The 25,383-nt window shown below is 40.8% G+C and overlaps 1 protein-coding gene across 2 annotated transcripts in view; it reads right to left on the bottom strand.

Moving 5' to 3' along the window:
• The window catches only part of HBP1 (HMG-box transcription factor 1), a 1,884,794-nt gene that overhangs the window by 628,445 nt on the left and 1,230,966 nt on the right, over positions 1 to 25,383 (bottom strand). Inside the window, exon 3 of one of the 2 annotated variants that reach the window (XM_044088537.1) lies at positions 22,244 to 22,415. In XM_044088537.1, the coding sequence (XP_043944472.1) occupies positions 22,244 to 22,415 (172 nt within the window). The remainder of the gene's footprint in view (positions 1 to 22,243; positions 22,416 to 25,383) is intronic. The other variant, XM_044088538.1, reaches the window with a different exon arrangement.

Genomic DNA, 25,383 nt, shown 5'->3' with positions numbered 1-25,383 from the left:
GTACCAGGAATCCTTGGAAATAAGTTCACAAACCAGATAAATGTTCCCAAATATAGTAAACATGTGTGCAAACACAGGAAAACTTCTACAAACAGGAAAAACTTTGTAAAACTCAGAAATATTCTGGCAAACTCAGGAGAACTTTGACAAACTGAGAACAGATTTTGCAGTATCAGAGGAGGTTAGGAAATATCAGAATTCTGTTAAAACAACCAGAGGAGGAACCAGGATTCCAAGATGGTGGTCGTCTGAGAAGCACCCACTCCTTCTAGCTCCAGCTACTCCTTTTAGGTCAAACCTATATTTCAGCTTTCTACAGGCTAAAACGTATGCAACTGGGAATTCTCCTTTAACGCTCACTCTTTGGAGATCTCTGAGAATATATTAACAATTCTAATCTGCGTTAACTGCCTACTTTAACCTACTACAAGTTGCGAGTGAACCTACACGTGGCTGTATAAAGGCCCTAATTTCAGCACTGTATCTAGTGACAGCACCCATAAGATCTAATAACAGTGTACAAAATGCCAAGAGAATCTGAAAATATGGACACTCAAACTACGAAATCCAAACTGTCTGCTATTTCCACATCGCCGGAGAAGGAAGCAAAAAGGCTAAGATCATCAAAATCAGTTCAGGAACAAATAAAAGAGCCGATCAAACAAAAGGCCGAAGGTTCACTACTAGTGGATGAATTAAAACGTGCGCTCTCACCACTGCAAGAAACCATTCAGGAACTATCTGCCAAAATGAATTCCTTCGGTCTAACAATCAACAAAATTGCTGATAGACTAGATCTAGTAGAAGAAAGATCTAAGTCAAATGAGTTTGAAATCCACCATATGAAAGAAGCTCTCCAGTCGAAAGATAAAGCAATTAGCGACATGCAAACTAAAATCTTAGATCTCGAAGCGAGAAGCAGGAGGAATAACTTGATTGTAATGGGTCTAAGTGAGAACTATGAACCAAGCCAACTTATAGAAGTCACTACTCAAATTTTTAATAACTTATGTCAAGAAATAAACTCCCCACATAAGTACATCATTGAGAGAGCACACAGAGCTCTCCGGAGGCAACAATCGAATGCATTACCAAGACCAGTTTATGTGAAGTTGCTCAATTATCAGGACGTTCAATCTATTTTAGCAGCTTACAAAAAAATAAAACAATTCTCATGGAACAATCAAGTAATCACAATTACACAAGATCTTCCCCTTGAAATAAGGGAGATGCGACGTAAACTTGCCCCCTATTGTGCTGACCTTATTCTTCGGAAAGTTAAATTCCAAATGAAATTTCCCTCTACGTTGTCCTTTAATTATAAAGAAATAAAGTTCTCTATGTCATCCCCTAAAGAAGCGGAAGCTATCTTCGTGAAATGCTTTGGCTCAGCTCCTTCAAACCGCTGATTTTCTTCCTGGGCTTTCGCTCCAAGAACTGATGTACCAGCTTTTAGGTATATCCCTCCAGCGTTAGTGCTATGCTGGCTTATTTCTAAGCTACGTATGTCCTGATTTACCTCAAAAGTATGATTCTGTTTTAAACGATATGAACATAATTTTAGCTCCGGTTGACTGAGGGTCCCTTTATGAGGTTGGCTTACTTTATCTTGGTTGATGCACCTCAGAAGACGGAAATAGACTTCCTGCATCCTGTTTGTCTTAACCACGATTGCTCCCTAACACGAACACTATTGGCTCCAGGTATGAAGGCTACCTTCGCTGATCGCGGTATAGCACAGAACTTAGTGGTAATGGCTTTGCCTGAACTATAAGCTTGAGAAATATACTTTATTGGACGCTTCACCTAAATCGACCAGAATTAACACTTTTAATAGCAGGTACTGGGTGTTGTCAATCTATGGTGTCATCGCGTTACAACTGACAGATCGGGGTATACTATTTTGTATAGACCAGAACGTGAAGTCGCTTATGACTATTTCAAAATAACTAGGTGTTGACAGGAAGGCTCGTCAAGTGCTAAAACGAAGCTGCTCTTGTGTTGTCTAATTACAATAACTGTGCTGTAATCTCCGTTTTTAATATTATTTTTTTCTCTCTCTCTCTCTGGTTAGTCATATTTAACTCCTCATAGCTAACATCTTACTGATTGCTGAAAAGAAATATGCTGTTATAGATGCATTTGGTATGAGTGCAACCTACTGGTATAATTACAACCCAATACCGATATAGCTTACCAATTCTAATGCTGTATTTAAATATATGACCTTTACAGTGATAAGTTATCTGACAAATACTGGAAGCTATTAGGATACATTAAGCAGGGTACAGATGGCCTGGCTCGGAATTGGATTGAGATTGTATATTAACTGTAAATATAGTAATATCCTTATTGTATCACTTTTAGTAATAATTGTTAAATCTTGTATTGATTTACGATTCCCTAAAATATTCTACTTTTGCTTTCTCTCAATTGTTACAGTGGTGTGGTTAAGCACAGGGATAAAATTGAGGGTATTTTGTGCCATTTATCTACAATATGCTGCATTATTCTTTTATTATATGTTTTTTTCACACCTTTGACTCCATTTAACACTACCTATATATTTCACTTTATTACATTCAGTTTTTATGAATAGTACCTGGAAGGTTTCTTCATGGAATGTGAGGGGACTTCATGATAAAAATAAGAAAAATCTAGAAATGCATCTTTTAAGTCCAACTCAGATCTATGTTTTTTACAGGAGACACACATGCTAAATAATGAATGGGTCAATGATATAAAGAAAACATGGATTAGAGACATTATCTCTTCTGGAGTTAACCACAATTCCAAGGGTGTGGCAATTATTATTAAAACATCCTTTCAATTACAGATTATTTCTAAAGGATCAGATCATGATGGAAGGTGGTGTTATTTTACATGTCTTTCACATACCTTAAAAGATCCTGTACTATTTCTAAACATTTATGGTCCTTGTTCAGGACAACTGGATTTCGTTATGACTATTTACAACCTCCTTCTTAAGTTCCCAAATCACAATTTTGTTTTAGGTGGGGACTGGAACACAGTTGTAAACCCTAGTGTAGACCGATCATGTAAGACCAAACTCTCTTGTTCCTAGGTTTGTAGGGCTCTCTTAGACTTAATAGTGGATTTTGATTTAATAGACCCAATTGTGTTTAGTACTGAAGCTGGTAATAACAAATCCAATCACTTTACTTATTTTTCTAAATGCCACCAGTCCTGGTCCCGTATTGATTACTTTCTAATTTCAAACACATTAGTTAATAGACAAATCAAATTCTCAACGGAACCTAGACTCCTCTCTGATCATTCAAAAATAGAACTGGAGAAAAGTCTAAATCTCAACTTGTCCTCAATGTATAAAGTATCCAATTGGTCCCTAAACAGTAACCTACTTACAGAACAGTCTCTAATCATAGAAATCAAGGATACACTTAATGACCTGTTTGGGACATCACATGATGGAGATATTCCCTTTGATATTAGATGGGCAGCAGGGAAGGCAGTAATTAGGGGAATACTTATCAGGAAAGCTAGTTTTCTTAAAAAAATTATGTAATAACAAATCAACAGTTCTAACTTCTGAGATTAAATCCTTGGAAGACAAACTTATAGATAATTACTCTTTAACTACCGAAAAGGAGTTACAATTTAAACAAAAAGAACTGTTTGAACATCATCAATCAAATCTGTCTATCCAAGAATTCCGATATATCTCAAAATTTTCAGAATACCTACAAACCCCCTCCAATGCCCTCGCCAGAATAATTCTTAATACACCCAGGTCCCCCAAAATATCCTGCATTCAACACAATAACATGATTTATAGATCTGATGAACAGATTATCCATCTATTTCACCAAATATACTCGGAAATCTATGCAAACAATAACCTGCTTCCTCCAAGGGAAAAGATGGAAAAATTTTTAAATGAGATTACCTTCCCAAAAATAACCAAATTACAGAAGGACCTTTTATCAGCTTCGATAACCAAGAATGAAATTCTGGATGCCATAGGTAACCTGAAGTCAGGGAAAGCTCCTGGCCCAGATGGATATTCATCTGAGTTCTATAAAACATTTAAGGATACCCTGGTTCCTATCTTATCAGAACTATTTAAATCTTTTTCTAGTAAAGGTATAATGGATTTATACATCAATCACTCTAAAGCCATTTTGATCCCAAAAACACTTCAGACAATACTAATGTCAATAGCTATAGACCGATATCTCTTATGAATGTTGATATAAACATTTTTTCTTCCATACTCGCTAATAGGCTTAAGAAAATTATGAATGACTTAATCTCTCCAGAGCAAACTGGATTTATGGCCAGCAGACATACATGGGACAATACCCTAACGTTAGAAACTATAATAAAGATATCCAAAAAAGAAAGAAATCCTAAGTATGCTTTGGTGTTAGATGCTTGTAAGGCATTTGACGGGTAAACTGGAACTTTTTATTTTTGGTTTTATCGAAATTTGATCTCCCCCCTGATTTTATTAACTTGATTAAGATCCTATACAATAGTTCATATACTTGTTTATACATAAATAAAAAATATTCTCAACCCATAAAGATTACAAATGGCACTAGACAGGGATGCCCTCTCTCTCCCCTACTGTTCAATTTATACTTAGAAGCCTTTCTTTTGTTTGTAGTTCAGAAAACTTATCACTCTATTCCTAGAATATGCAACACTAATATTAGTTTTACAGCCTTTGCAGACGATCTTAATCTTTATTTTATGCACCCTACATCTGATGCTATGAAAATAATTAATTCTCTGAACACCTTTGTCTCTATTTCTGACTACAAAGTTAATATAAATAAATCTCTTGTTTTTCCGATCAATCCTACAGCACATTGTCAGCACCTATTTCCAGATCTATCCTTTCGTATTAGCTACTCCCTTGATTATCTAGGGGTCTCATATGACCACTCATACTCCTCTCTCTTACAATCTAACTTGTCAAAGTTATGGATCTCTATTTCTCAGGACATTTCGAGATGGCAGCAATTAAAGCTCTCTTTGCTCTCAAAAATGTCTATAGTCAAAATAAATATACTTCCCAAAATTCTTTATCTTTTTAATTCCTCTCTATCCCCGGTCACAAGTACCTTCCTTAATAGGATTCAGAAAGACATTGCAAAATTTGTCTGGTATCCTAAATCAGTCAGAATTTCATATCATAGACTTACACTACCTAAATCTGTGGGGGGTATGGCAATGCCCAGCTTCATTCTCTATTATAGAATTGTCCATTCTAACAGAATATTTGCCATTGCCAACCATATTCCAAACTTTTCTCCATGGGCACCCCTGTGGATTAAAATGTGGTACAATCATGTGATCAGTAATGATATTAACCCTAAATCCCTACCATTCCTGAGTAAACCTATCCTTAAAGAATTAAAACTACATAACGCTCTAAAGGGTTTAATCAAAACCTGTCAAGATCTCTTCCATTCCTTGAATTTAGTTAATGCTCTCCTACTATTTCAACCCTTTCCATCTCAATCCAAATGTAAAAATGAACAATAAAATGATTAATTTAAACAACTTTCTATTGATTAAAGATTATACCTTATGGGACACAAATTTAAGCACCTCTCGTTAACGGAACTTAGGGAAGCTTTATCTTTGTCCAAAGCATATATCATTATCTTAAGACAGTTAAGAGATCTCACTTCATTCTTTCTCCTAAAGTTTCCCAGCTTGGATACTGAAATTGATACTGTAGCACATCTATTACAAAACCTTAATTCCAGTAAAAATATGTTCTCTGTATCTTATAAAGCCTTTTCCACTTACCTAAATAAAAGGAAAATCATCTTTGCAGATTACTGGGATCAACAAGGAGTTAATTTCTCTCCCCAACAGAAAATTATGTCAATAAAGTCTACACTTAAATATTCCCCGTTTAAGAAATTTAGTTACACCCAATTCATGATTACTAATAATCTATATTTAACTCCAGTCCACCTAAATAAATTTAACACATCTGTATCCACTTTATGTTCCTGTTGCTCATACCCCCATGCGGATATCATTCACATTCTGTGGTTTTGTAGATACTCTCATAGCTTATGGTGTTCTCTCAAGGTAAGGCTTGACAAAATGGGCTACCATAAATCTACATTATCTTGGGAAATGGCCTTGCTGCATGTTACTAGGATTAGCATGACATCTCTTAGACTTAGAGCACTTATCACCCTTTGTCCTCTAATAAAATGTTATATTACTAAACATTGGATGGATCGATCAAAGTTATCGTGGAGAGAATTCAGAGTTCTGGCAATTAAATACATTACCTCTCAGAAAATGATAATAATAGGTCCTCGCAAGAGAGCGGCTTATCAAAAACTTTGGGATTTTATTTTCCTCTTGTTAACAGATGATTGAGATATCCTCCTTTATTCATACTTAAGTATAGTTGAATTTCATAATCTGGTCATTTATATTCTCCTTAATCTCTAAGTAATCCCTCCATATTACATCTTTACTTGGGTTTGCCTTGTTAGTTTATGTTTATGAAGAAAACACGGAGGAGGGTTATGAAATATATACACTAAGTTTTGTTTTTTTTTTTCCTTTCCCCTCTGTTGGTATACTTTTATGTTTGTTATTTGGAGTCATTTTATTCTTTTTCTTCTTTCTATTTTTGCAGCAGGATTCTCTTGTCTTGATTATAATCAATGGCACTTATGTATATAGGTTATTAGGTTGTTTTTTTTTCGTTATATAATAACGCTTATACAGAACTTCTGTTGTCTACCACCTGCTATGTTGTGTGATTGTTTTATTTTGCTAATTACAAAACGAAATAAAGAGTGTTTTGGAAAAAAAAACAATCAGAGGTGTACAGTAACAAACAGATGGCTTTTTTTAACAAGTGCTGGCTGAAAAATCGTAATAATTTCAAACAAGTCAAAAATGTAGTACAAAACTGTTAAAATAGCACTGACATAGCTAGAGCAAGTGTAAGAAAAAACTTTAAGAATAAGTAAAAGGGAAATGGCACAACAAGTAAACTATGAACAAAAACAAGTGCCAATACTGCAGAAGAGCCAAAACGAAAAGTACTTTGTAAGCCTTTATTCGATAAACCACAGAAAGCTCAGCAACCACCATACATTAACGCCATTGAAACACACTGTGTTTTCGTCCCAATACAATGACTTCATGAGATAAGCAATAGTAAACTGTGTAAAGCTTTTAAACACTCCTAAAAAATAATATAACCAATCACAGTAAATCCCAAATGAGGTAGTTAATTAAAACTTTTTCCTAAAGTGATAACATCACTCAGGTCAATATTAAATACTCATTAAAACAATTTTTTTAGTAAATAGCCATAATACACTCAATTTTAATGAATGAAGAAGGGTACACTAATGTGTCAATTAATGAAGTGAACATAGCTTATAATAAAATTGACATTTGTTTGAAGGACATGTTATACGAAGGGCTTTATGACAAAAAAAAATAGATTTTTTTAAAAGTAGATAAACCCAGGGTCCCAACCATTTTCGGGATTCCTAAGACCCATAAAAATGAGATTGATCCGCCCTTAAGACCTATAGTGTCAGCAAACGGTTCAAAGACACACACACTTGCTAAGTATGTAGATACTAAGTTAAAGGAAACATGGGTTAATAAAGAATCTATATTAAAGGATTCTTGGGATTTACTTAAAGTTATTACTGATGAATATTACAGTGACAATTTATTATTTGTTACTATAGATATTGTCGATTTATTTTCTAGTATCTCTCATACTATAGGGATGGAAATGTTTGAAGAGATGGTATTTCAAGAAGTTAACCTATCACATAATGATAAGACTGTTTGTGTGGCACTTATGGACATGATTCTTAGGTGTATTTTTTTTTATTTTTGTGGAGAGTTTTATAAACAAGTCAAGGGTGTTGCAATGGGGGCAGCCTGCGCCCCCACCTATGCCAACCTTGTGTTGTCTAGTTGGGAGGAACAATACATTCTTGAGTCCAGATTTAAGGTTTATTGGAAATTATACCAGAGATTTCTGGACGATATAGTAATTTTGTGGATAGGGGGTGCAGAAAAGTTAGAAGAATTTAAGGTATACCTGGGGGAAACAACTAACTTTTTGAAATTTACTTTCAACGTCTGCCAGGAGAGACTTCAATTCCTGGATGTGGAAATTTATAAGTGTAATGATAGATTTGAAACAAATATTTTTTTAGAAAATCCATGTTTTGTAAAGTACAGTTTTGTACCTACCATAAATGTAGATGTCCGATAGATATGCAACTGCAGTCCTGACATATGGGTTGTCCTGCCTCAGGCAGCCCTTCGGTCGGCCGGATTCCAAAGTCTGGATCCGGCGTCGGCTGATGTCGCCTCTTTCCCGATGTCAGAGCGGCTGGGGTATAAAAGCATCAGCCAACGCCATATTCTTCAGTGTTTCTTGCCCCAGATGCCAGGTGCCCTCCAAGGAAGGCTAAATTTAGAGAATGGATAAAAATTCCAGACATGCACAACAGTAATAAACAGATACACCATAAAGTACAGTTTTGTACCTACCATAAATGTAGATGTCCGAACTGGATAGCATCTGCAGTCATAACAACTGGGTTGTCCTGTCGTCAGGCAGCCCTTCAGTCGGCCGGATTCCAAAGTCCGGGTCCGGCTTCGGCTGATGTCGCATTTCACCCGACGTCATCTCTGTTGGTCTTCGGGTATAAAGGCATCAGCCGGCGCCATTTTCCTCAGTGTTTCTTGCCCCAGATGCCAGTAGCCCTCTTGTAGGCTAAAAATTTTGGATAAATGCCAATGTTTCCAAAAGATAGTGGTAAACACAAAAATAAGCATGTATGTACATATATACAACAAATACACCATAAAAGACTCCCCACCAGCTAGCTATTAGGAGGGTAAACACCCTAGGAGTACCACAGAGGGAAGGAGGGGGTAATCCTGACTGCAGATGCTATCCAGTTCGAACATCTACATTTATGGTAGGTACAAAACTGTACTATGTCCTTCATGGATGCATCTGCAGTCATAACAACTGGGTAGAATACCATAGCCAACTAGGGGAGGAGGAAGAAACTAGATTATGGTGTGTTTAGGATCCCTTGCAGTACAGCAGTGGCAAACCCTGCTCGGGATCTGGAATATAGAGGCAAATTATAATGCTTGGAAAATGTATGCACGGAGGTCCAAGTAGCCGCCTCAATAATGTCCTTGGTTGCCACTCCTCGTAAAAAGGCTGTGGTAGTGGCTGTTGCCCTTGTAGAATGAGGTCTTATGTTCTGTGGAATTGGTTTTCCATGGAAGGAGTAACAGAATCGTATGCAATTTCCTATCCATTTGGAGATTGTCTGTTTGGAAATAGCTTTTCCTTCCCTTCCTGTTGCATAGGCTACAAAAAGCTGATCAGTTTTTCTGCTACTTTTTGTTCTGTCCAGGTAGTAGCGTAGCTGTCTATGTACATCCAAGGTATGCAGTATTCTTTCCCTCTGTTTTGTGAGTTGGGAAAGAAGGTAGGTAGGTGGATTGCCTGGTTTAAAGACACTCTGGATACCACCTTAGGCATAAATGTAGGATTAGTCCTCATGGACACTCTATCTTGATGGAAGATTAGGAAGGGTTGTACTGCCATTAGGGCCTGAGTTCAGAAACCCTCCTGGCTGAGGTTATTGCCAGTAGGAAGGCGGTTTTCCACGATAGATGCTGTAGGTCTGCTGTTGCTGCTGGCTCAAAGGGTGATAGTGTCAACTTTTCTAGCACAAAGTTCAAGTCCCAAGCTGGTAATGGTGGTTTCCTTGGAGGTTTTACATTCTTGATTCCTCTGAGGAACTGTCTGAGTAATGGGTGTGAAAAACAGGTGGATCAAAGCTGTATTCTGCTGATATAGCTGATGCATGTATCTTGATGGAGGAGTAGGACAGGCCTGAATGTAGAAGTTCTGCCAGATACTCCAGAATGTTAGGCATATCTATGTTTGACACATCTTTTCCTCTTTCAGTACTCCAAATGACAAACCTTTTCCATTTTCCTGCATAGTTCCTTCTTGTTGAAGGTCTGCGGGCTTCAAGAATAATGTCTTTAACTCTTTGGGAAAGTTCTGGATTAGCTGCTGCTATGTGATGTTCCATGCAGTCAGTTGCAACGTTTTAGGTTTGGATGCATGATGCTGTAGTTGTTCTGAGTTAACATCAAAGGCATCAGGGTATTGGCCACATATTGTTCTGAGACATGCTCCTCAGCAGTGGGTACCAGTGTTGTCTTGGCCAGTTTGGAGCTATTAGGATTATCCTTGGGCGTTCTTCCTTGATTTTTAGTAATACCTTGTGTATCAAGGGAAGAGGTGGGAATGCATATGCTGTTAGGCCTTTCCAGCTGAAGGAGAGCGAATCCACTTTCCATGCTAGTGGGTGGAATGTCCTTGTGCAGAACTTTTGAGCTGGTGATTGAGAGGAGAAGCAAATAGATCTATCTGAGGCATTCCCCATTTCTTTGAGATGGTCTTGAAGATGTCCGGGTGTAGCATCCATTCGTGGGCATCCGATGTGGTTCTGCTTAATATGTCTGCTAGAGTATTTTCTTTTCCGGTACAAATATTGCCTGTAACTGGATGTTGTAGCTGAGTGCCAGGTTCCACAGCTCCAAAGTCATTCTGCATAGGGGGTATGAATGAGTGCCTCCCTGTTTGTTGATGTACCACATGACTGTGGTGTTGTCTGTCCTTATCATCAACTGGCCCTCTTTGAGAAATGGTCTGAAGTTTTGGATTGCCAGTTTTACTGCCAGCATTTCTTTTAGGTTGATGTGCAGGTGAAGTTGATCCTGCGTCCACAATCCTTGCACGCATTTGTCCAGCATGTGGGCCCCCCATCCTAGGTCTGAAGCGTCTGTTGTGATGGTCTGGCTTGCTTGACATCTGCGAAAGGGTAGCCCTGGGTTTGACTGAGATGCTTGAGCCCACCATAGGAACTCCTGTTTTAAGCATGGAATTAGTGGAATTTCTGTTTCTAGGCTGTGCCTGTGTTGGGACCATAAATTCTTTAGGTACCACTGTAGTTTTCTCATATGTAGTCTGGCAAGTGGAACCAAGATTATGCATGATGCCATGAAGCCCAAGGCCTGCAGTACTTTTCTTGCTGTTAACTTGTTCTGTTTTGTTAGTGCCAAGTAAAGAGGAGTTCTCTTTGTTTTTCTGCAGTTAGGAAAGCCATTTGTTTTACTGTGTCCAATTCAAGAATGTCCTTGTCTGGGATGGGATCAGCCTTGATTTTTGTAAATTGACTGTGTATCCCAGTGCTTGTAGCAAGTAAATGACCCATTGTAAATCTGTTGTCAGCTTGCTTTTGTTGTCCCTTGTAGCAGGCAGTCGTCCAGGTATGGGTAAATTTGAATTCCTGTAGTCTGCAGTGGGCGATTACTGATGCCAGGCATTTTGTGAATACTCTGGGCAGTAGATAAGCCAAAGGGCAATGCTGAGAATTGATAATGCTCTGATCCTGCAAGAAATCTGAGGTATCTTCTGCAGATTGGTCGAATGGGGACGTGCAGGTATGCCTCCTTGAGATCTAGAGTTACCAGCCAACACTCCTTGCCCAGCATGGGAAGAAGTTGCTGTAGGGTCAGCATTTTGAATTTTGGGACAATGATGTATGTATTTAAGGTGGACAGGTCGAGAATAGGTCTCCAACTTTTTCCTTTCTTGGAACTAGGAATAGTCTTGAGTAGAATCCCTTTCCTTGTTCTGTTGTTGGCACTCTTTCCACAGCTCTCATGTTTGCTAACTGCATTATCTGTTGTAGAGCCTCTGTTTTTGATTTGGAGGTAGATTTGGCATTCCTCTTTTGACTGGTAAAGTGTGGAAGTGGAACCGGTAACCTTGATCTATGGTTTGTAAAATCCACTTGTCTTTTGTGATATAGTGCCAGTTCTTTGAAAATAAGGTTAATTTGCCGCCTAATGGAGCTGCTATTTGTTCCCTGGTAGGCGGATTTAGAGTTAAGTCACTGTGGCTGTGTTGTTGTAGTGGCAGTGGTTGTGTCTGTGCCTCTGTTGTTACCTTGCCACTGTCGTCCTCTGTAGGCACCTCCTCTGGATTGGTTTCTGCCTCTGGAACGTCTATTCCTGCCCTTTGGGATCTTGTGGAGTCAGGAAAGGACCAATTTTTCGCAGGCCAGTTCCTGCTAAACCTTGGCGTTGGACCTGCAAGAAATCTTTAACCGTTTGAACAGATTTTGCCTTTTCTTCCATTTTCTTCATTACCTGCTGGGCAGGTGTACCAAACAAGCTGGTCTTATCCATAGGAGCATCTAATAACTTAGCTTTAACATGATCCGGTAAAGCTTGTTCCTTTAGCCATGCATGCCTTCTTATCACTGTGCCAGTCATGGCTGATCTAAATGAAGCCTCCAGTGCATCATAGCCACATTTTAAGGAATGGTTACTAACCTGTTGTATGTTATTTACCATTTCTAATACATATTTCTTATCAATTGATTCATCAGAGGATAGCTTTTTTGTTAACTGGTCAAGCATAAACTCTTGGTATTGTATCATGTGAAACTGACAGTTTAAAGCTCTAGCTGAGAGAGTAGCTGAAGTGTAAACCTTTTTGCCCCATCTGTCTAAAGACCTGGCTTCCCTTTCAGAAGGAATAGGGTTTTAGCTGTGGTCGCTACTGCCTTGGGACCCTGGGATATAGTTTCGGGTCTGCAAGTGGGGCCTTGTAAAGGTGGTGATGAGTGTCTGGTACCCTGTAAAATCTGTCTGGTTTGGCAGGGGCTGGAGGTAAAGAATCTGGTGCAGAGCAGACATCATTGAAGGCATCATCCACTACAGAGAGCACAGGAGGTATAGCTAAGGGCCTGTGTTGTGGAAGGTGCAGAAAGGTTCTAAGTCTTTTCTGGAGTCTGAGAAATCCTGCTGCTGCCATTGGAACTGCTCACATGGCATGTAAGGTTTCCCCAAAGGAAAATTCTTCTGGTGGGGAGGCAGCTGGAATGGATTCTTCAGCATCTGAGTCTTCAAAATTGGAGAAAGGAGCCTCTGACTGGTCTGTTATGTCTGATTCATCAGCAGAATCAGAGGACACAGGCTCGGGGGGCTCTGCCCTAGGTCTCTTCTCTGGGGGCTGAGAGGCCCTGTCTGGGTGAGATTGAGATCCCCTAATTAATGAAATTAAATCTTCTGCCAGAGTAAGCATTTGTGAACTAGAAGAGGGCCGGTTTGTAGGGGGTTTAGCAGGCACTGTTCTAGTAGTTTTGGCTGCTTTGGCCCTGGCAAAGGCCTTAATGGACATGGCTGCTGGAGGCCTAGCAGCACCACGTGCTGGGGTAGACACATCCAAGGGAATGGTGTCTGATAAGTCAGTGGCAACCACCGTAGTGGATAAAATTTCTGAGGCCGATTCAAGAGAAGTAGCAGGGGCCTCAGTGGTAGTGATAGATTCTGCTGTATTTTGATCAGTTTTCTCGGTTTCGGCCGGAACCGAGACACTCGCGGTTTGCTTAACCATGGTTTCGGACGAAACCGCGGACCCAGTGTCGGTCTTTATCTTTGCGTTTTTAGCAGTTTGGGTAGTCGGAGGATCAGGCGGCATAATATCATAAAATCAGAACCGAAAAACTGTTCAGCAAACTCCGACCGACGCCTAAGCGTTGTCGGTTGAAAGAAGCACAGGCGAACAGGCTGCTACGTGGGCTGGGCCTAAACAAGGCAGACAGTAAGAGTGGAAATCCTTATGAGGTATTTGTTTCCCACAGGTTAAACAATTATTAACTTTTTCTGACATCGGCTGAGGCAAGAAAGAGTCCCCAACGGGGTACTTAGCTTTAGAAGTCTTGTAGTATTCGTAGAAGTAATCTCTGGATCCGACCGACCGGCACTTGCGAACAGCTTCTGCTTGGGCGCGGCAAGAAAGACTGGGGAAAATGGCGTCGGCTGATGCCTTTATACCCGAAGACCAACAGAGATGACGTCGGGTGAAATGCGACATCAGCCGAAGCCGGACCCGGACTTTGGAATCCGGCCGACTGAAGGGCTGCCTGACGACAGGACAACCCAGTTGTTATGACTGCAGATGCATCCATGAAGGACATCAGATATCCCCAACTAATTGTAAAATGGGGAGAGGACCCAAAAAAGAGAATTACAGAGGGGTAGGAGGGAGGGAAAACCTGACTGCAGTTGCATATCTATCGGACATCTACATTTATGGTAGGTACAAAACTGTACTATGTCCTTCAAGAATGCAACTGCAGTCCTGACATATGGGTTGAATACCATAGCCAAGCTGGGGGTGGTAGGATCTAAGAGAGGGATGGTGTAGCTAAAATGCCCTGCAGGACTGCCGAAGCAAAGCCTGCTCGTGATCTGGAGTACAAAGGCAGGTTGTAGTGTTTGGTAAATGTATGCACGGAGCTCCATGTAGCAGCCTCTAGAATGTCCTTTGTAGCCACTCCTCTTAGAAAGGCTGTGGATGTGGCTATAGCTCTGGTGGAGTGTGGCCTAATATTGGCTGGCACACCTTTTCCATGGAAAGAGTAACAGAATCTGATGCAGTGTCCAATCCATTTTGAAATTGTTTGTTTGGAGATTGCCTTTCCTTGCACTCCAGCAGCATAGGCTACAAATAGTTGATCAGACTTTCTGGTGGTCTTTGTTCTGTCCAAGTAGTAGCGTAATTGTCTGTGTATGTCCAAAGTGTGCAGCAACTTTTCCCCCTTATTTTGAGGATTGGGAAAGAAAGTAGGCAGGTGAATTGCTTGATTTAGAGACACCCTAGATATCACTTTTGGCATGAATGAAGGATTGGTTCTTAGAAACTCTGTCCTGATGAAAAATGAGAAAGGGAGGTACTGCCATGAGGGCCTGTATCTCCGAGACTCTTTTTGCTGAGGTAACTGCCAACAGGAAAACCATTTTCCAGGAGAGAAATTGCATTTTTGAAGATGCTGCTGGTTCAAAAGGAGGAAGAGCTAATTTTTCCAAGATGAAATTGAGGTCCCATGCAGGTATTGGCGGTTTTCTGGGAGGTTTGATAGTCTTTATCCCTCTTAGAAACTGTCTTAGAAAGGGATGCGAAAACACAGGTGGATCACAGTTGTATTTTGCTGAGATTGCTGAAGCGTGAATTTTTATGGAAGAATATGAGAGGCCACTATGAAACATTTCTGCCAAGTAATCTAATATCTGTGGTATGCTCATTACTGATGCATCCTGACCCTTGTTGGCATTCCAGATGATGAATCTCTTCCATTTGGCTGAATAGGTTTTTCTGGTGGAAGGTCTGCGCGCTTCCAGTAAGATTTCTTGTACTTTTTTGAAAAGAGAAATATGGGTGAAAATCATGGGACCCTCCAAGCTGTCAGCTGCAATGTTTGCAGGTTTTGATGAACAGTCCTGTCATTGTGCTGAGTTAGAAGCAGAGGCCACTGAGGCAAGGGCCACAGTTTGGTGTGAGTTATGCTCAGTAGCAATGGATACCAGTGCTGCCTTGGCCAGTCTGGAGCTATCAAAATTCCTTTTGGTTGTTCTGCTTTGATCTTCAGTAACACCTTGGTGAGTAATGGTAGAGGAGGGAATGCATAAACTGTTAGGGAATTCCAGCTGAAGGAGAGAGCATCCATTCTCCAGGCTAGAGGATTGTGCGTCCTTGAACAGAACTTCTCCAGGTGATGACTGAGGTGAGAAGCAAAGAGATCTATGTCCAGTCTTCCCCATGCACTTGTTATTTGTGAGAAAATGTGTGGATGCAGCATCCATTCGTGCGGATCCAAGAAATTTCTGCTCAGCCTGTCCGCCAGAACATTGTCCCTGCCTGGAACAAACTGGGATTGCAAGTGGATGTTCAGATTTAGGGACTTTTCCCAAAGAGTCATTGTTAGTCTGCAGAGGGGGTAAGAGTGAGTGCCTCCCTGCTTGTTTATATACCACATGACAGTGGTGTTGTCTGTCCTTATTAGTAGATTACCTTGTTGAAGGGATTTCCCGAAGGCCTCGATTGCATGTATCACTGCCAACATCTCTTTTTGATTTATGTGCAGATGCATTTCCCTGGGAGTCCATTGCCCTTGGATGCATCTGCCCTCCATGTGCGCCCCCCATCCATGATCTGAGGCATCTGTTGTAATGGTTTGACTTGCTAGAGGTTTGTTGAAAGACATGCCTTTGTTTAAATGACTTGCTTGAGCCCACCACAAAAATTCCCTTTGCAGGCATGGAATGAGTGGTATTACGTCTTCTAGATTGTGGCTGTGTTGAGACCATAAGCTTTTTAGGTACCATTGTAACTTCCTCATGTGTAGTCTTGCCAGAGGTACCAGAAGAATGCAAGATGCCATGAACCCCAGGGCCTGCAGGATTTTCCTTGCGGTCAGCTGGGAGAGCTTTGCTAGGCTTTTGAAGTAATCTGGTAAATGTTCTTGTTTCTCCTCTGTGAGGAAAGCCATTTGTGATTGTGTGTCCAATTTGGCTCCTAGAAAAATAATCTGTTGGGATGGCAGTAGTCTTGATTTTTGAATGTTGACTGTGTATCCCAAAGCCTGTAGTAATTGAATGACATAGTCCAAGTTTCTTATCAAGGTTTCTTTGCTGTCTGCTTGTATAAGGCAGTCGTCCAGGTAAGGGTATATTTGAATCCCCTGGAGCCTGCAATGTGCAACTACTGATGCCAGGCATTTCGTGAATACTCTGGGTGCAGTAGATAAGCCAAACGGCAATGCTGAGAATTGATAATGCTCTGACCCTGCAAGAAATCTGAGGTATCTTCTGCAACTGTGTCTGATTGGGACATGCAGGTATGCCTCCTTGAGGTCCAGAGTAACCAGCCAAGACCCCTTGCCCAGCATGGGAAGGAGTTGCTGTAAAGTCAGCATTTTGAATTTTGGCACAATGAGAAAAGTGTTTAGAGCGGACAAGTCCAGTATAGGTCTCCATTGCTTTTCTTTTCTTGGAACAAGGAACAGTCTTGAATAGAATCCCTGGCCTTGTTCCTGAGGAATAACCTTTTCTATTGCTTTTATTTGTAACAGCTTTGAAACTTGTATGAGTGCCTCTGCCCTTTGATTTTGTGGCAGATTTGGCATGCCTTAGTCTCGTTGGTAAGGTGTGGAAGTGGAACCTGTAACCTTTGTCTACTATGTCCAGAATCCATTTGTCCTTGGTTAAAATGTGCCAGTTCTTTGAGAATAAGGATAATTTTCCGCCTAGAGGTGCTTCTCTTTGAGCCTTGGTCGGCAGAGTGAAAGTCAAGTCATTGTGATTGCCCCTGTGGTGCAGCTGAACTCCCTGCACCACTTCTCTGATTTGGTGGTTGCCATTGGCGGCCCCGGTAGGAGCCTCGGTATTGCCCTCTACCTCGAGCACGCCTGTTTTTTCCCCTTTGAAACTTGTCAGTGTCTGGAAAGGACCAATTCTTTGAAGGCCAATTCCTGCTGAATCTGGGTGGCTGAACCTGGAGGAAATCCTTGACTGTCTGTACTGATTTAGCCTTTTCCTCAATAGACTTCAACACATCCTGTGCATTAGCACCAAAAAGCTTCTGTTTTTCCAGAGGTGCATCTAGGAGCTTTACTTTAACATGGTCTGGCAGTGGCTGTTTTTTCAGCCAAGCATGTCTACGTATAACGGCCCCTATCATAGCTGCCCTACATGAAGCTTCCAATGCATCATAACCACACTGAAGAAAATGATTGCTAACCTGCTGAGTGTTATGAACCAAATCCTGCAATGCCTTTCTATCTATAGGCTCAGGAGAGGCTAACTTTTTCTGCAAATCATCCATTAAGTAATCCTGGTACTGAAACATATGAAAAAGACAGTTAAGTGACCTCATGGCAAGGGTGGAAGAGGTATAAACTTTTTTGCCCCATCTCTCCAGGGACATTGATTCCCTGTCTGCGGGCAAAGGGTTTTTGGCCGAGGAAGTAGCCACTCCTTTGGGCCCCTGAGAAATAGTTTCTAGATCCACAGAGTGGGCCTTAAAGAGATGCTTATGAGTTTCAGGAACCCTGTAATATCTGTCTGGCTTGACAGGAGCAGGAGGGAGAGAATCAGGGGAAGCACTGGAGTCTGAGTATACATCATCCAAGACATCCAACACTGGAGGAACAGCTAATGGTCTGTGCTGGGGTAACTTAAGGAAGGTACGTAGCCTTTTCCTGGAGTCAGAAAATTCCTGACCCTGCCACTGAAAATGTTCTCTCATGGAGTGGAGAACTTCTCCGAAAGAAAAATCCTCTGGAGGAGAGGCAGAAGGAATTGATTCCTCAGCATCAGAGTCCTCGTAGGCCTGGAAGGATTCTTCCTGGGTATCTGAGTGCTCTGAATCCCTAGAGGCTTCATCCGAAGAGAGGGTATCTGTCTGCTCAGTCCTAGGCCTTTTATCTGCAAGAGGCTGAGAACCTCTGTCTGGATGCGACCGACAACCTCTGATTAGAGAGATTAGATCTGCAGCTAGGGTCATGATCTGTTTATCAGAAGAGGGGCCCTGGGAAAAAGTTTTAGGAGGATGGGCCTTAGCCTGGCTGGCAGCCTTAGCACGTGTGTAGGCCTTGATGGACATGGAGACCGGAGGCCTAGCTGCCCCACGTGCAGGAGTAACTTTATCCACAGGTATGGTGTCAGGTAAATCTTGAGCTTCGGTTTCGGGAGGAAAATCAACAACCGGCACCGGGGAAACCTCCAGGACCGAAGTACGCGGTAAAGCGGTGTCGTCAGCCTGGAGCGGTAGAATTACCGCCTCCGAAGAGACCAAAGCACTCGTGGAAGGCTTAGGCGTGGTATCGGAGGACGACGCGAGCCGAGGATGTCGGCCCCGGTCCTTGCATTTTTTGGAAATATGTGCTGTCGGTTGTTCCGACGGCATGATATAAGCATAATTTTCGCCAAAAAAGTCTTCGGCAAATTCTGCCCAGCGCCTGAGTGTGCGCTTATTAAAGCGAGCACAGGCAGCACAGGCCGAGACGTCGTGGTCTGGGCCCAGGCAGGGAAGGCAGTAAGAATGGAAGTCCTTATGAGGTATTTGTTTACCACAAGACAAAGAATTATTAACCTTTTCAATTTTTTCTGACATCGGCTGAGGCAAGAAAAATGTTCCCCAACGGGGTACTTAGCTTTTTGATGACTTCGGAAACTGAAAACACAGGAGCTGACCGATCGGCACTTGCGAACTGCTTCTGCTTCGGGCACCGCGCAGCAAGAAAGACTGAAGAAGATGGCGTTGGCTGATGCTTTTATACCCCAGCCGCTCTGACGTCGGGAAAGAGGCGACATCAGCCGACGCCGGACCCAGACTTTGGAATCCGGCCGACCGAAGGGCTGCCTGAGGCAGGACAACCCATATGTCAGGACTGCAGTTGCATTCTTGAAGGACATCTCCTTTTTGCACTATCAAAGTGCACATCCATATTTTTGTAAGAAGAACATTGTGAAGGGACAGTTTGTCAGGGGAAGTCTTATGACCACCCTGGAAACTGACTTTTCGAATGAATGCAATTTGTTAAATAAAATGTTCTTAGAGAGGGGTTAACACCAAGAATTTATTAACAAAATTAAAGAAGAAGTCTTGGAAGGAAGAAATGGTAGATTTATACCTATTTGTAGAAGTAATATTTCTACTAACCTGAGTTTAGCCCCACCAGATGGCCCTAACCATTCCATTGCAAATCAACCTGACTATAGACAAGCACTGGTCCTTGAATACAATGCTTTTAACAACAAAATTACTAAGGAAGTAGTTAGAAAAGAATGGACCCGGTTCCTAGAGTTGACAGATTTGGATCAAATGAATGGGGTTACTTGTAAAATTGTATATAAAACTCACAATCTTTTAAGAATCTTTTGGAATATGGAAGACTGGGCAAGTGTACTAGGACCAGGAAGTGTACATATAAATGTGGGCATTGTCCACAGTGTGTTAGTATTTTAAACACTGACAAAATTTATTTAGATAGTAGGCATAGGTGGATTATCAGCACAGATTATTTTAACTGTGAGAGTAAGAGGGTAGTATATTTAGGTGTGTGTTCAGAATGTAACTCCTTCTCTGTTGGGAAAACTGAGAGGGTACTAAAAAGAAGGATTTACGAACACAAATAAGAAATTACAATAAAAAAAGAATCAAATGCCTTGTACAAACATACTATTATTTGCCCCAAAGCTAAATTTCATTTTATGGTTTTAGAACAAGTTAAAAAAGATGTGAGGGGAGGGTTATGGGAAGAAAGGTTAGAATATAGAGAACTATGGTGGCAAATCTTCCTGGATGCTAGTACCCCCCCCCCAGGACTTAATTAATTTATTTCTATTGTACCACTTCTGAAATTAAAAGCAGGGAAAATATAAAATGTATTTCACATTTTAGTCAATAGATGGCAGGCTAACCATACAAAAAACTTTTTTTTAATCAAACCTTATTTATTATATTTTTGTATTGTTTTTTTTCAAAAGGGAATTATAAAATAAATTTTTCATTTAATTTATGAATTTATAAGGTATTTTATTCATATATGATTTTTTTATGAAATGATTATTTGAGTGTATTTTGGCTATTTACTAAAAAAATTGTTTTTATGAGTATTTAATATTGACCTGAGTGGTGTTATCGCTTTAGGAAAAAGTTTTAGTTAACTACCTCATTTGGGATTTACTGTGATTGGTTATATTGTTTTTTAGGAGTGTTTAAAAGCTTTACACAGTTTACTATTGCTTATCTCATGAAGTCATTGTATTGGGACGAAAATGCAGTGTGTTTCAATGGCGTTAATGTATGGTGGTTGCTGAGCTTTCTGTGGTTTATCGAATAAAGGCTTACAAAGTACTTTTCGTTTTGGCTCTTCTGCAGTATTGGCACTTGTTTTTGTTGTAAAAAAAACTTGTATTAGCTTTGTGGGTCCACAAATGGTTTTACATGCAATCCAAGGTCTTGTAGTTAAAGGTGTCCAAGCCAGGCACAGGGAAGCTCTGACTAAATGAGCACAATCTCAAAAAATGTAAGGCTTTTATACCAGCAAGATAACATACTTTTACAAAGTTAAGCCTTCAGCCCAATCAGATAACACACAAGTCTTCTACCAGCAGGTCCCAACTCAGATGGGTTGAATCAGCTTTCTGCCCCCACCAGAGTGCAGAATAAAACCCTCTTAATGCAAAACAAACTGCTTGTGAGCTCAAGTGCGGTAAAAATGATTTACAACAAAAGGCAAAACTCCTTCAGTTATAGGGAATCCTTGGAAATAAGTTCACAAATCCTAAGAAATGTTCCCAAATGCACAAAAATGTGCGCAAACACAGGAAAACTTCTACAAACACAGAAAAACTTTGAAAACTTCGAAATACTTTGGCAAACTTAGAAAAACTTTGGCAATCTCAGAACAGCTTTTGCAGTATCAGAGGATTTCTCAAGATTCTTTCCTACTGTTTCTTAATAACCAATCAGGATTCATGAGATGAGTGTAGGCAACAGATGTACTATTGACACTGCTACACAACACACAAACAAAAATCAATTCTTCTCCAGCTTTGTATGCTACACATATCAAGCTTATTCACAGTATGTTGCTCAATTACCTAATTTGCACTACTGTCCGCAGTGAAATTCATTTTACAGTATCTGTATACAGCATTCTTACCTACAGAATTTAAATGATTGGTTCTGGAAACAGCTACAGGCATCTTAAGTTTGGAGACGAAAATCAAAACAACTCTGTCTAGTCAGGGGAGTATGCCACCTTTTCTTGGCATAATGACTACTTAATGACATTTGCTGTGCGACAAGTACCCTGATTTTCTACAAGCCATACAAGAGAAGTATTTTAAGCACTGGTCTTTTACACGTGACTCAACGTTAACATTAAAACAAGCTTAAGGGATTTTGGCTTCCTGTATTCAGCCGACATCACCTCTGACCACCTAAATGAAGGACTCCGGATGAGAATAAATGAGCACAGGCTAAGCACTGCAACAACATTAAGTCTACAAAAGACATTGACAAGGTCTGGAAAAGGCAAAACAGCTGTGCTTGGACTGAGAAGACACCAGCACAGGTAACAGAAAATAATGTGAAATAAAACCTGTTTGTTAAAACACAACACCCCAAAAGCATTTTGCTAAAATTCAAGCAAAACTACATTTGACTTTATCCTAGAAGGATACCTCTCTCCCCATTAGTAGAGAGTTGTGTTAACACCTTACACACTGTACAAACTGCTGTCTAAATAAAACTACATAACTAGTTTCTAACCTTTTCCATTTTAGTAGCCTCTTCATCACTGCTCACCATTTCATGCCTTACTGCAGCATCTTCTTTCCAATGAATCTTGGTAAAGTCAGGCATATTTTTTGAAGATGATGGGGGAGGACGTGCATAGGAATGTAAACTCTTGCTTGTAGCTAGCACGCTTACAGGAGACACCCTGGAACATGCAAATTTTAAAATTTTACAAATGACATAAAACAAATAAAACAATCAGATGTATTGATGTGCAAAAACAGAGTCTTAATGACTATACTATATTAGCCTTATCCACTAAAAGCTTACCATTCCCCAAACTATGAGGCAACACCATAGAATTTGTAGCAAATCAAAACTGGAGTATAGGGTAGGGTGGGGTGGGGTCTAGAACAGGACTAGGATAAAGAATCAAAACAAAAAAAAAAAAAACAAGGAACAAGGGCTAGTTAAGTGTGGAAGCAGATTAAGAGAGAATGAAAAATGAACAGGGATAATTCAAGCAAAAAAAGGGGGATAGAAAGGCTGTGTGTATGAGGCATGGGGGTAAGGGATAAGGGGTAAGATATGCAAGATGTAAAGCTACAGTGTGGCTTAAAGATCCCTGAGAGTGGTTTGACTGATGGTGATTAGGTAGACTGTGGATGATGTATAATGTTACCAACTAAAATTCCGTCATTGTGGTTTGTGATGTGTAATACTTGCAACTAAGATTAGGTCAATATAGTTTGGTTTCATTTATATAAATGTATGACTGTCTATATAGATTCATAGGTTGGTGCTAGGCTATCTGCCCGAGTGCATTTATAAACCTAGCCAGAGTGTGTTGGCTTTTGCCACCCCATTGATTAATTAACTGATCATCTGTCAAGCACAGCCAATTAATTGAATCCAGGGGTGTATTTTCTGTTACCCATCCACTCGTCAAGGTTCTCTTGAAGAGTGTTAGTGAGGGGTTCTGCCTGATGTAATTTGGAATTTTGTTCCAAAGCATGGGGAGTCTCTGTGACAGGAATCTATCCCTCCAGCATGTTCTACTTATTGCTGTGGCGAGGTTTAGCTCAAAAGAGCGAGTGGCTCGCAGTGACTTGGATTTCTTTAGGTGGAGCATGTCCATCAATTCTGAGTTGAACATGGCTTTGTAAGTCAGGCAGAGATCACATCTGAGTAAGCGATATGCCACTGAGTACAGCTGGAGTTTTTTCAGTCGGGCTGTGGCCTAATGCCCTTAGACACTGGCTTGCCATGGTATAAGTAGCAGAAACAAATGCAGTGGCCTATCCACTTTGAAATAGTCTGTTTTGAGATAGCCTTTCCTTGTGATCCTGCAGCATATGCCACTAGTAATTGCTCTGTCTTTCTGAAAATTTTGGTTCTGTCCAAGTAGAATCTAAGCTGTCTGTGTACGTCCAAAGAATGCAGAATTCTTTCCCCCTTGTTCTGTGGATTTGGATAAAAAGTTGGCAGATAAATGGTTTGGTTAAGAGCCACACTGGACACCACTTTAGGCATAAATGTTGGGTTTGTCCTCAGGGAGACCCTGTCCAGATAAAAAAATGATAAAAGGTTCCACAGCCATGAGTGCCTGTAGCTCTGAAACTCGTCTTGCAGATGTTATTGCTAGTAGCAGAGCTGTTTTCCAAGATAAAATCTTTATATCAGCAGTAGCAGCTGGCTCAAAAGGAGGCAGGCTGAGTTTTTCCAAGACATAGTTGAGGACCCATGCAGGCACTGGTGATCTCATTGGAGGCCTTAAATTTTTGGCTCCTCTGAGGTACTGTTTTAATAAGGGATGAGAAAAGATTGGTGGCTCTGCATTGTAATGAGCCGAAATGGCAGAGGTATGAATTTTAATAGATGAGAAAGATAGGCCTTTGTCCAGCATCTCAGTTAAGTATTGTAAAATCTGAGGAATATTTGGTACAGCTGTATCTCTTTCTTGTGCCTGGTTCCAAGCACAGAATCTCTTCCATTTTCCAGCATAAGATTTTCTAGTACTAGGCCTTCTGGCTTCCAAAATGACATCCATCACAGCTTTGCTGAGAGGTGTGTTTTGTATGACTACATTATCTGCCATGCTGCCAGGTTTAAAGTCCTGAGCTGGCTGTGCAGGATCTGATTGTTTTGCTGGGACAGTAGATGCGGTACTTGAGGTAGGGTCCAAGCTGGGCATTGAGACATGCTCCTTAACATTGGGTACCAGTGCTGGCAGGGCCAGTCTGGTGCAATCAGTATCATCTTTCGCTTCAACTGTCTGACCTTTAGGAGTACCTTGGGGAGGAGAGGCAGAGGGGGAAAGGGATATACTGATAGGTTTTTCCAGCTGAAGGATAGGGAATCCACTTTCCATGCTTGTCTGTGATAAATCCTTGTGCAGAATCTCTTTAGTTGGTAGTTGTGAGGGGAGGCAAATAGATCTATGTCCGGGCATTCCCATTTCCTTGTTATCATGCTGAAGACTTGTAGATCCAGCTGCCACTCGTGGGGATCCATGAGGTTTCAGATTAGTTCGTCTGCCAGAGTATCTTTCCTGCCTGGCAGGAATTGTGCCTGCAGATGTACTTGGTAAGTCAATGCTATGTCTACAAAGTCATGGCTAGTCTGCAAAGGGGGTAAGAATGTATGCCCCCCCTGCTTGTTTATATACCACATGACCGTGGTGTTGTCTGTCTTTATCAGTAGCTGTCCTGGTTGAATTAGGTCCTTGAAGGCTGTCAGGGCATTTTGAAAAGCTAGCATCTCTTTTTGATTGATATGTAAATGCATTTGGTTTGAGGTCCATGTTCCCTGAATACATCTTCCTGCCATGTGGGCCCCCCAGGCATAATCTGACGCATCCGTTGTTAGTGTTTGCCTGGCTGGGGGTAATGTGAACGGCTGTCCCTTGTTCTGGTGACAAGCCTTTGCCCACCATTGAAACTCCTGTTGAAGACAGGGAATGAGAGTAATTGTAGTTTCCAGGCTGTCGCAATGTTAAGTCAAAACACTTTTTAGGTACCACAGAAGTTTCCTCATATGCAGTCTTAAATATGGAATTAGTAAGATGCAGGATGCCATGAAGCCCAAAGCCTGCAGAATTTTTCTTGGAGATAACTGGGCTTTTGTTGCTAACATATTGAAGTAGGTAGTCAGTTGTCTTTGTTTGTCTGGCG

The sequence above is a fragment of the Protopterus annectens genome, chromosome 11.part0 (assembly GCF_019279795.1).
Source record: "Protopterus annectens isolate FY-2018-M chromosome 11.part0, PAN1.0, whole genome shotgun sequence".
Classification (NCBI taxonomy): domain Eukaryota; kingdom Metazoa; phylum Chordata; order Ceratodontiformes; family Protopteridae; genus Protopterus; species Protopterus annectens.
This window is presented reverse-complemented; position numbering and strand designations above follow the sequence as displayed.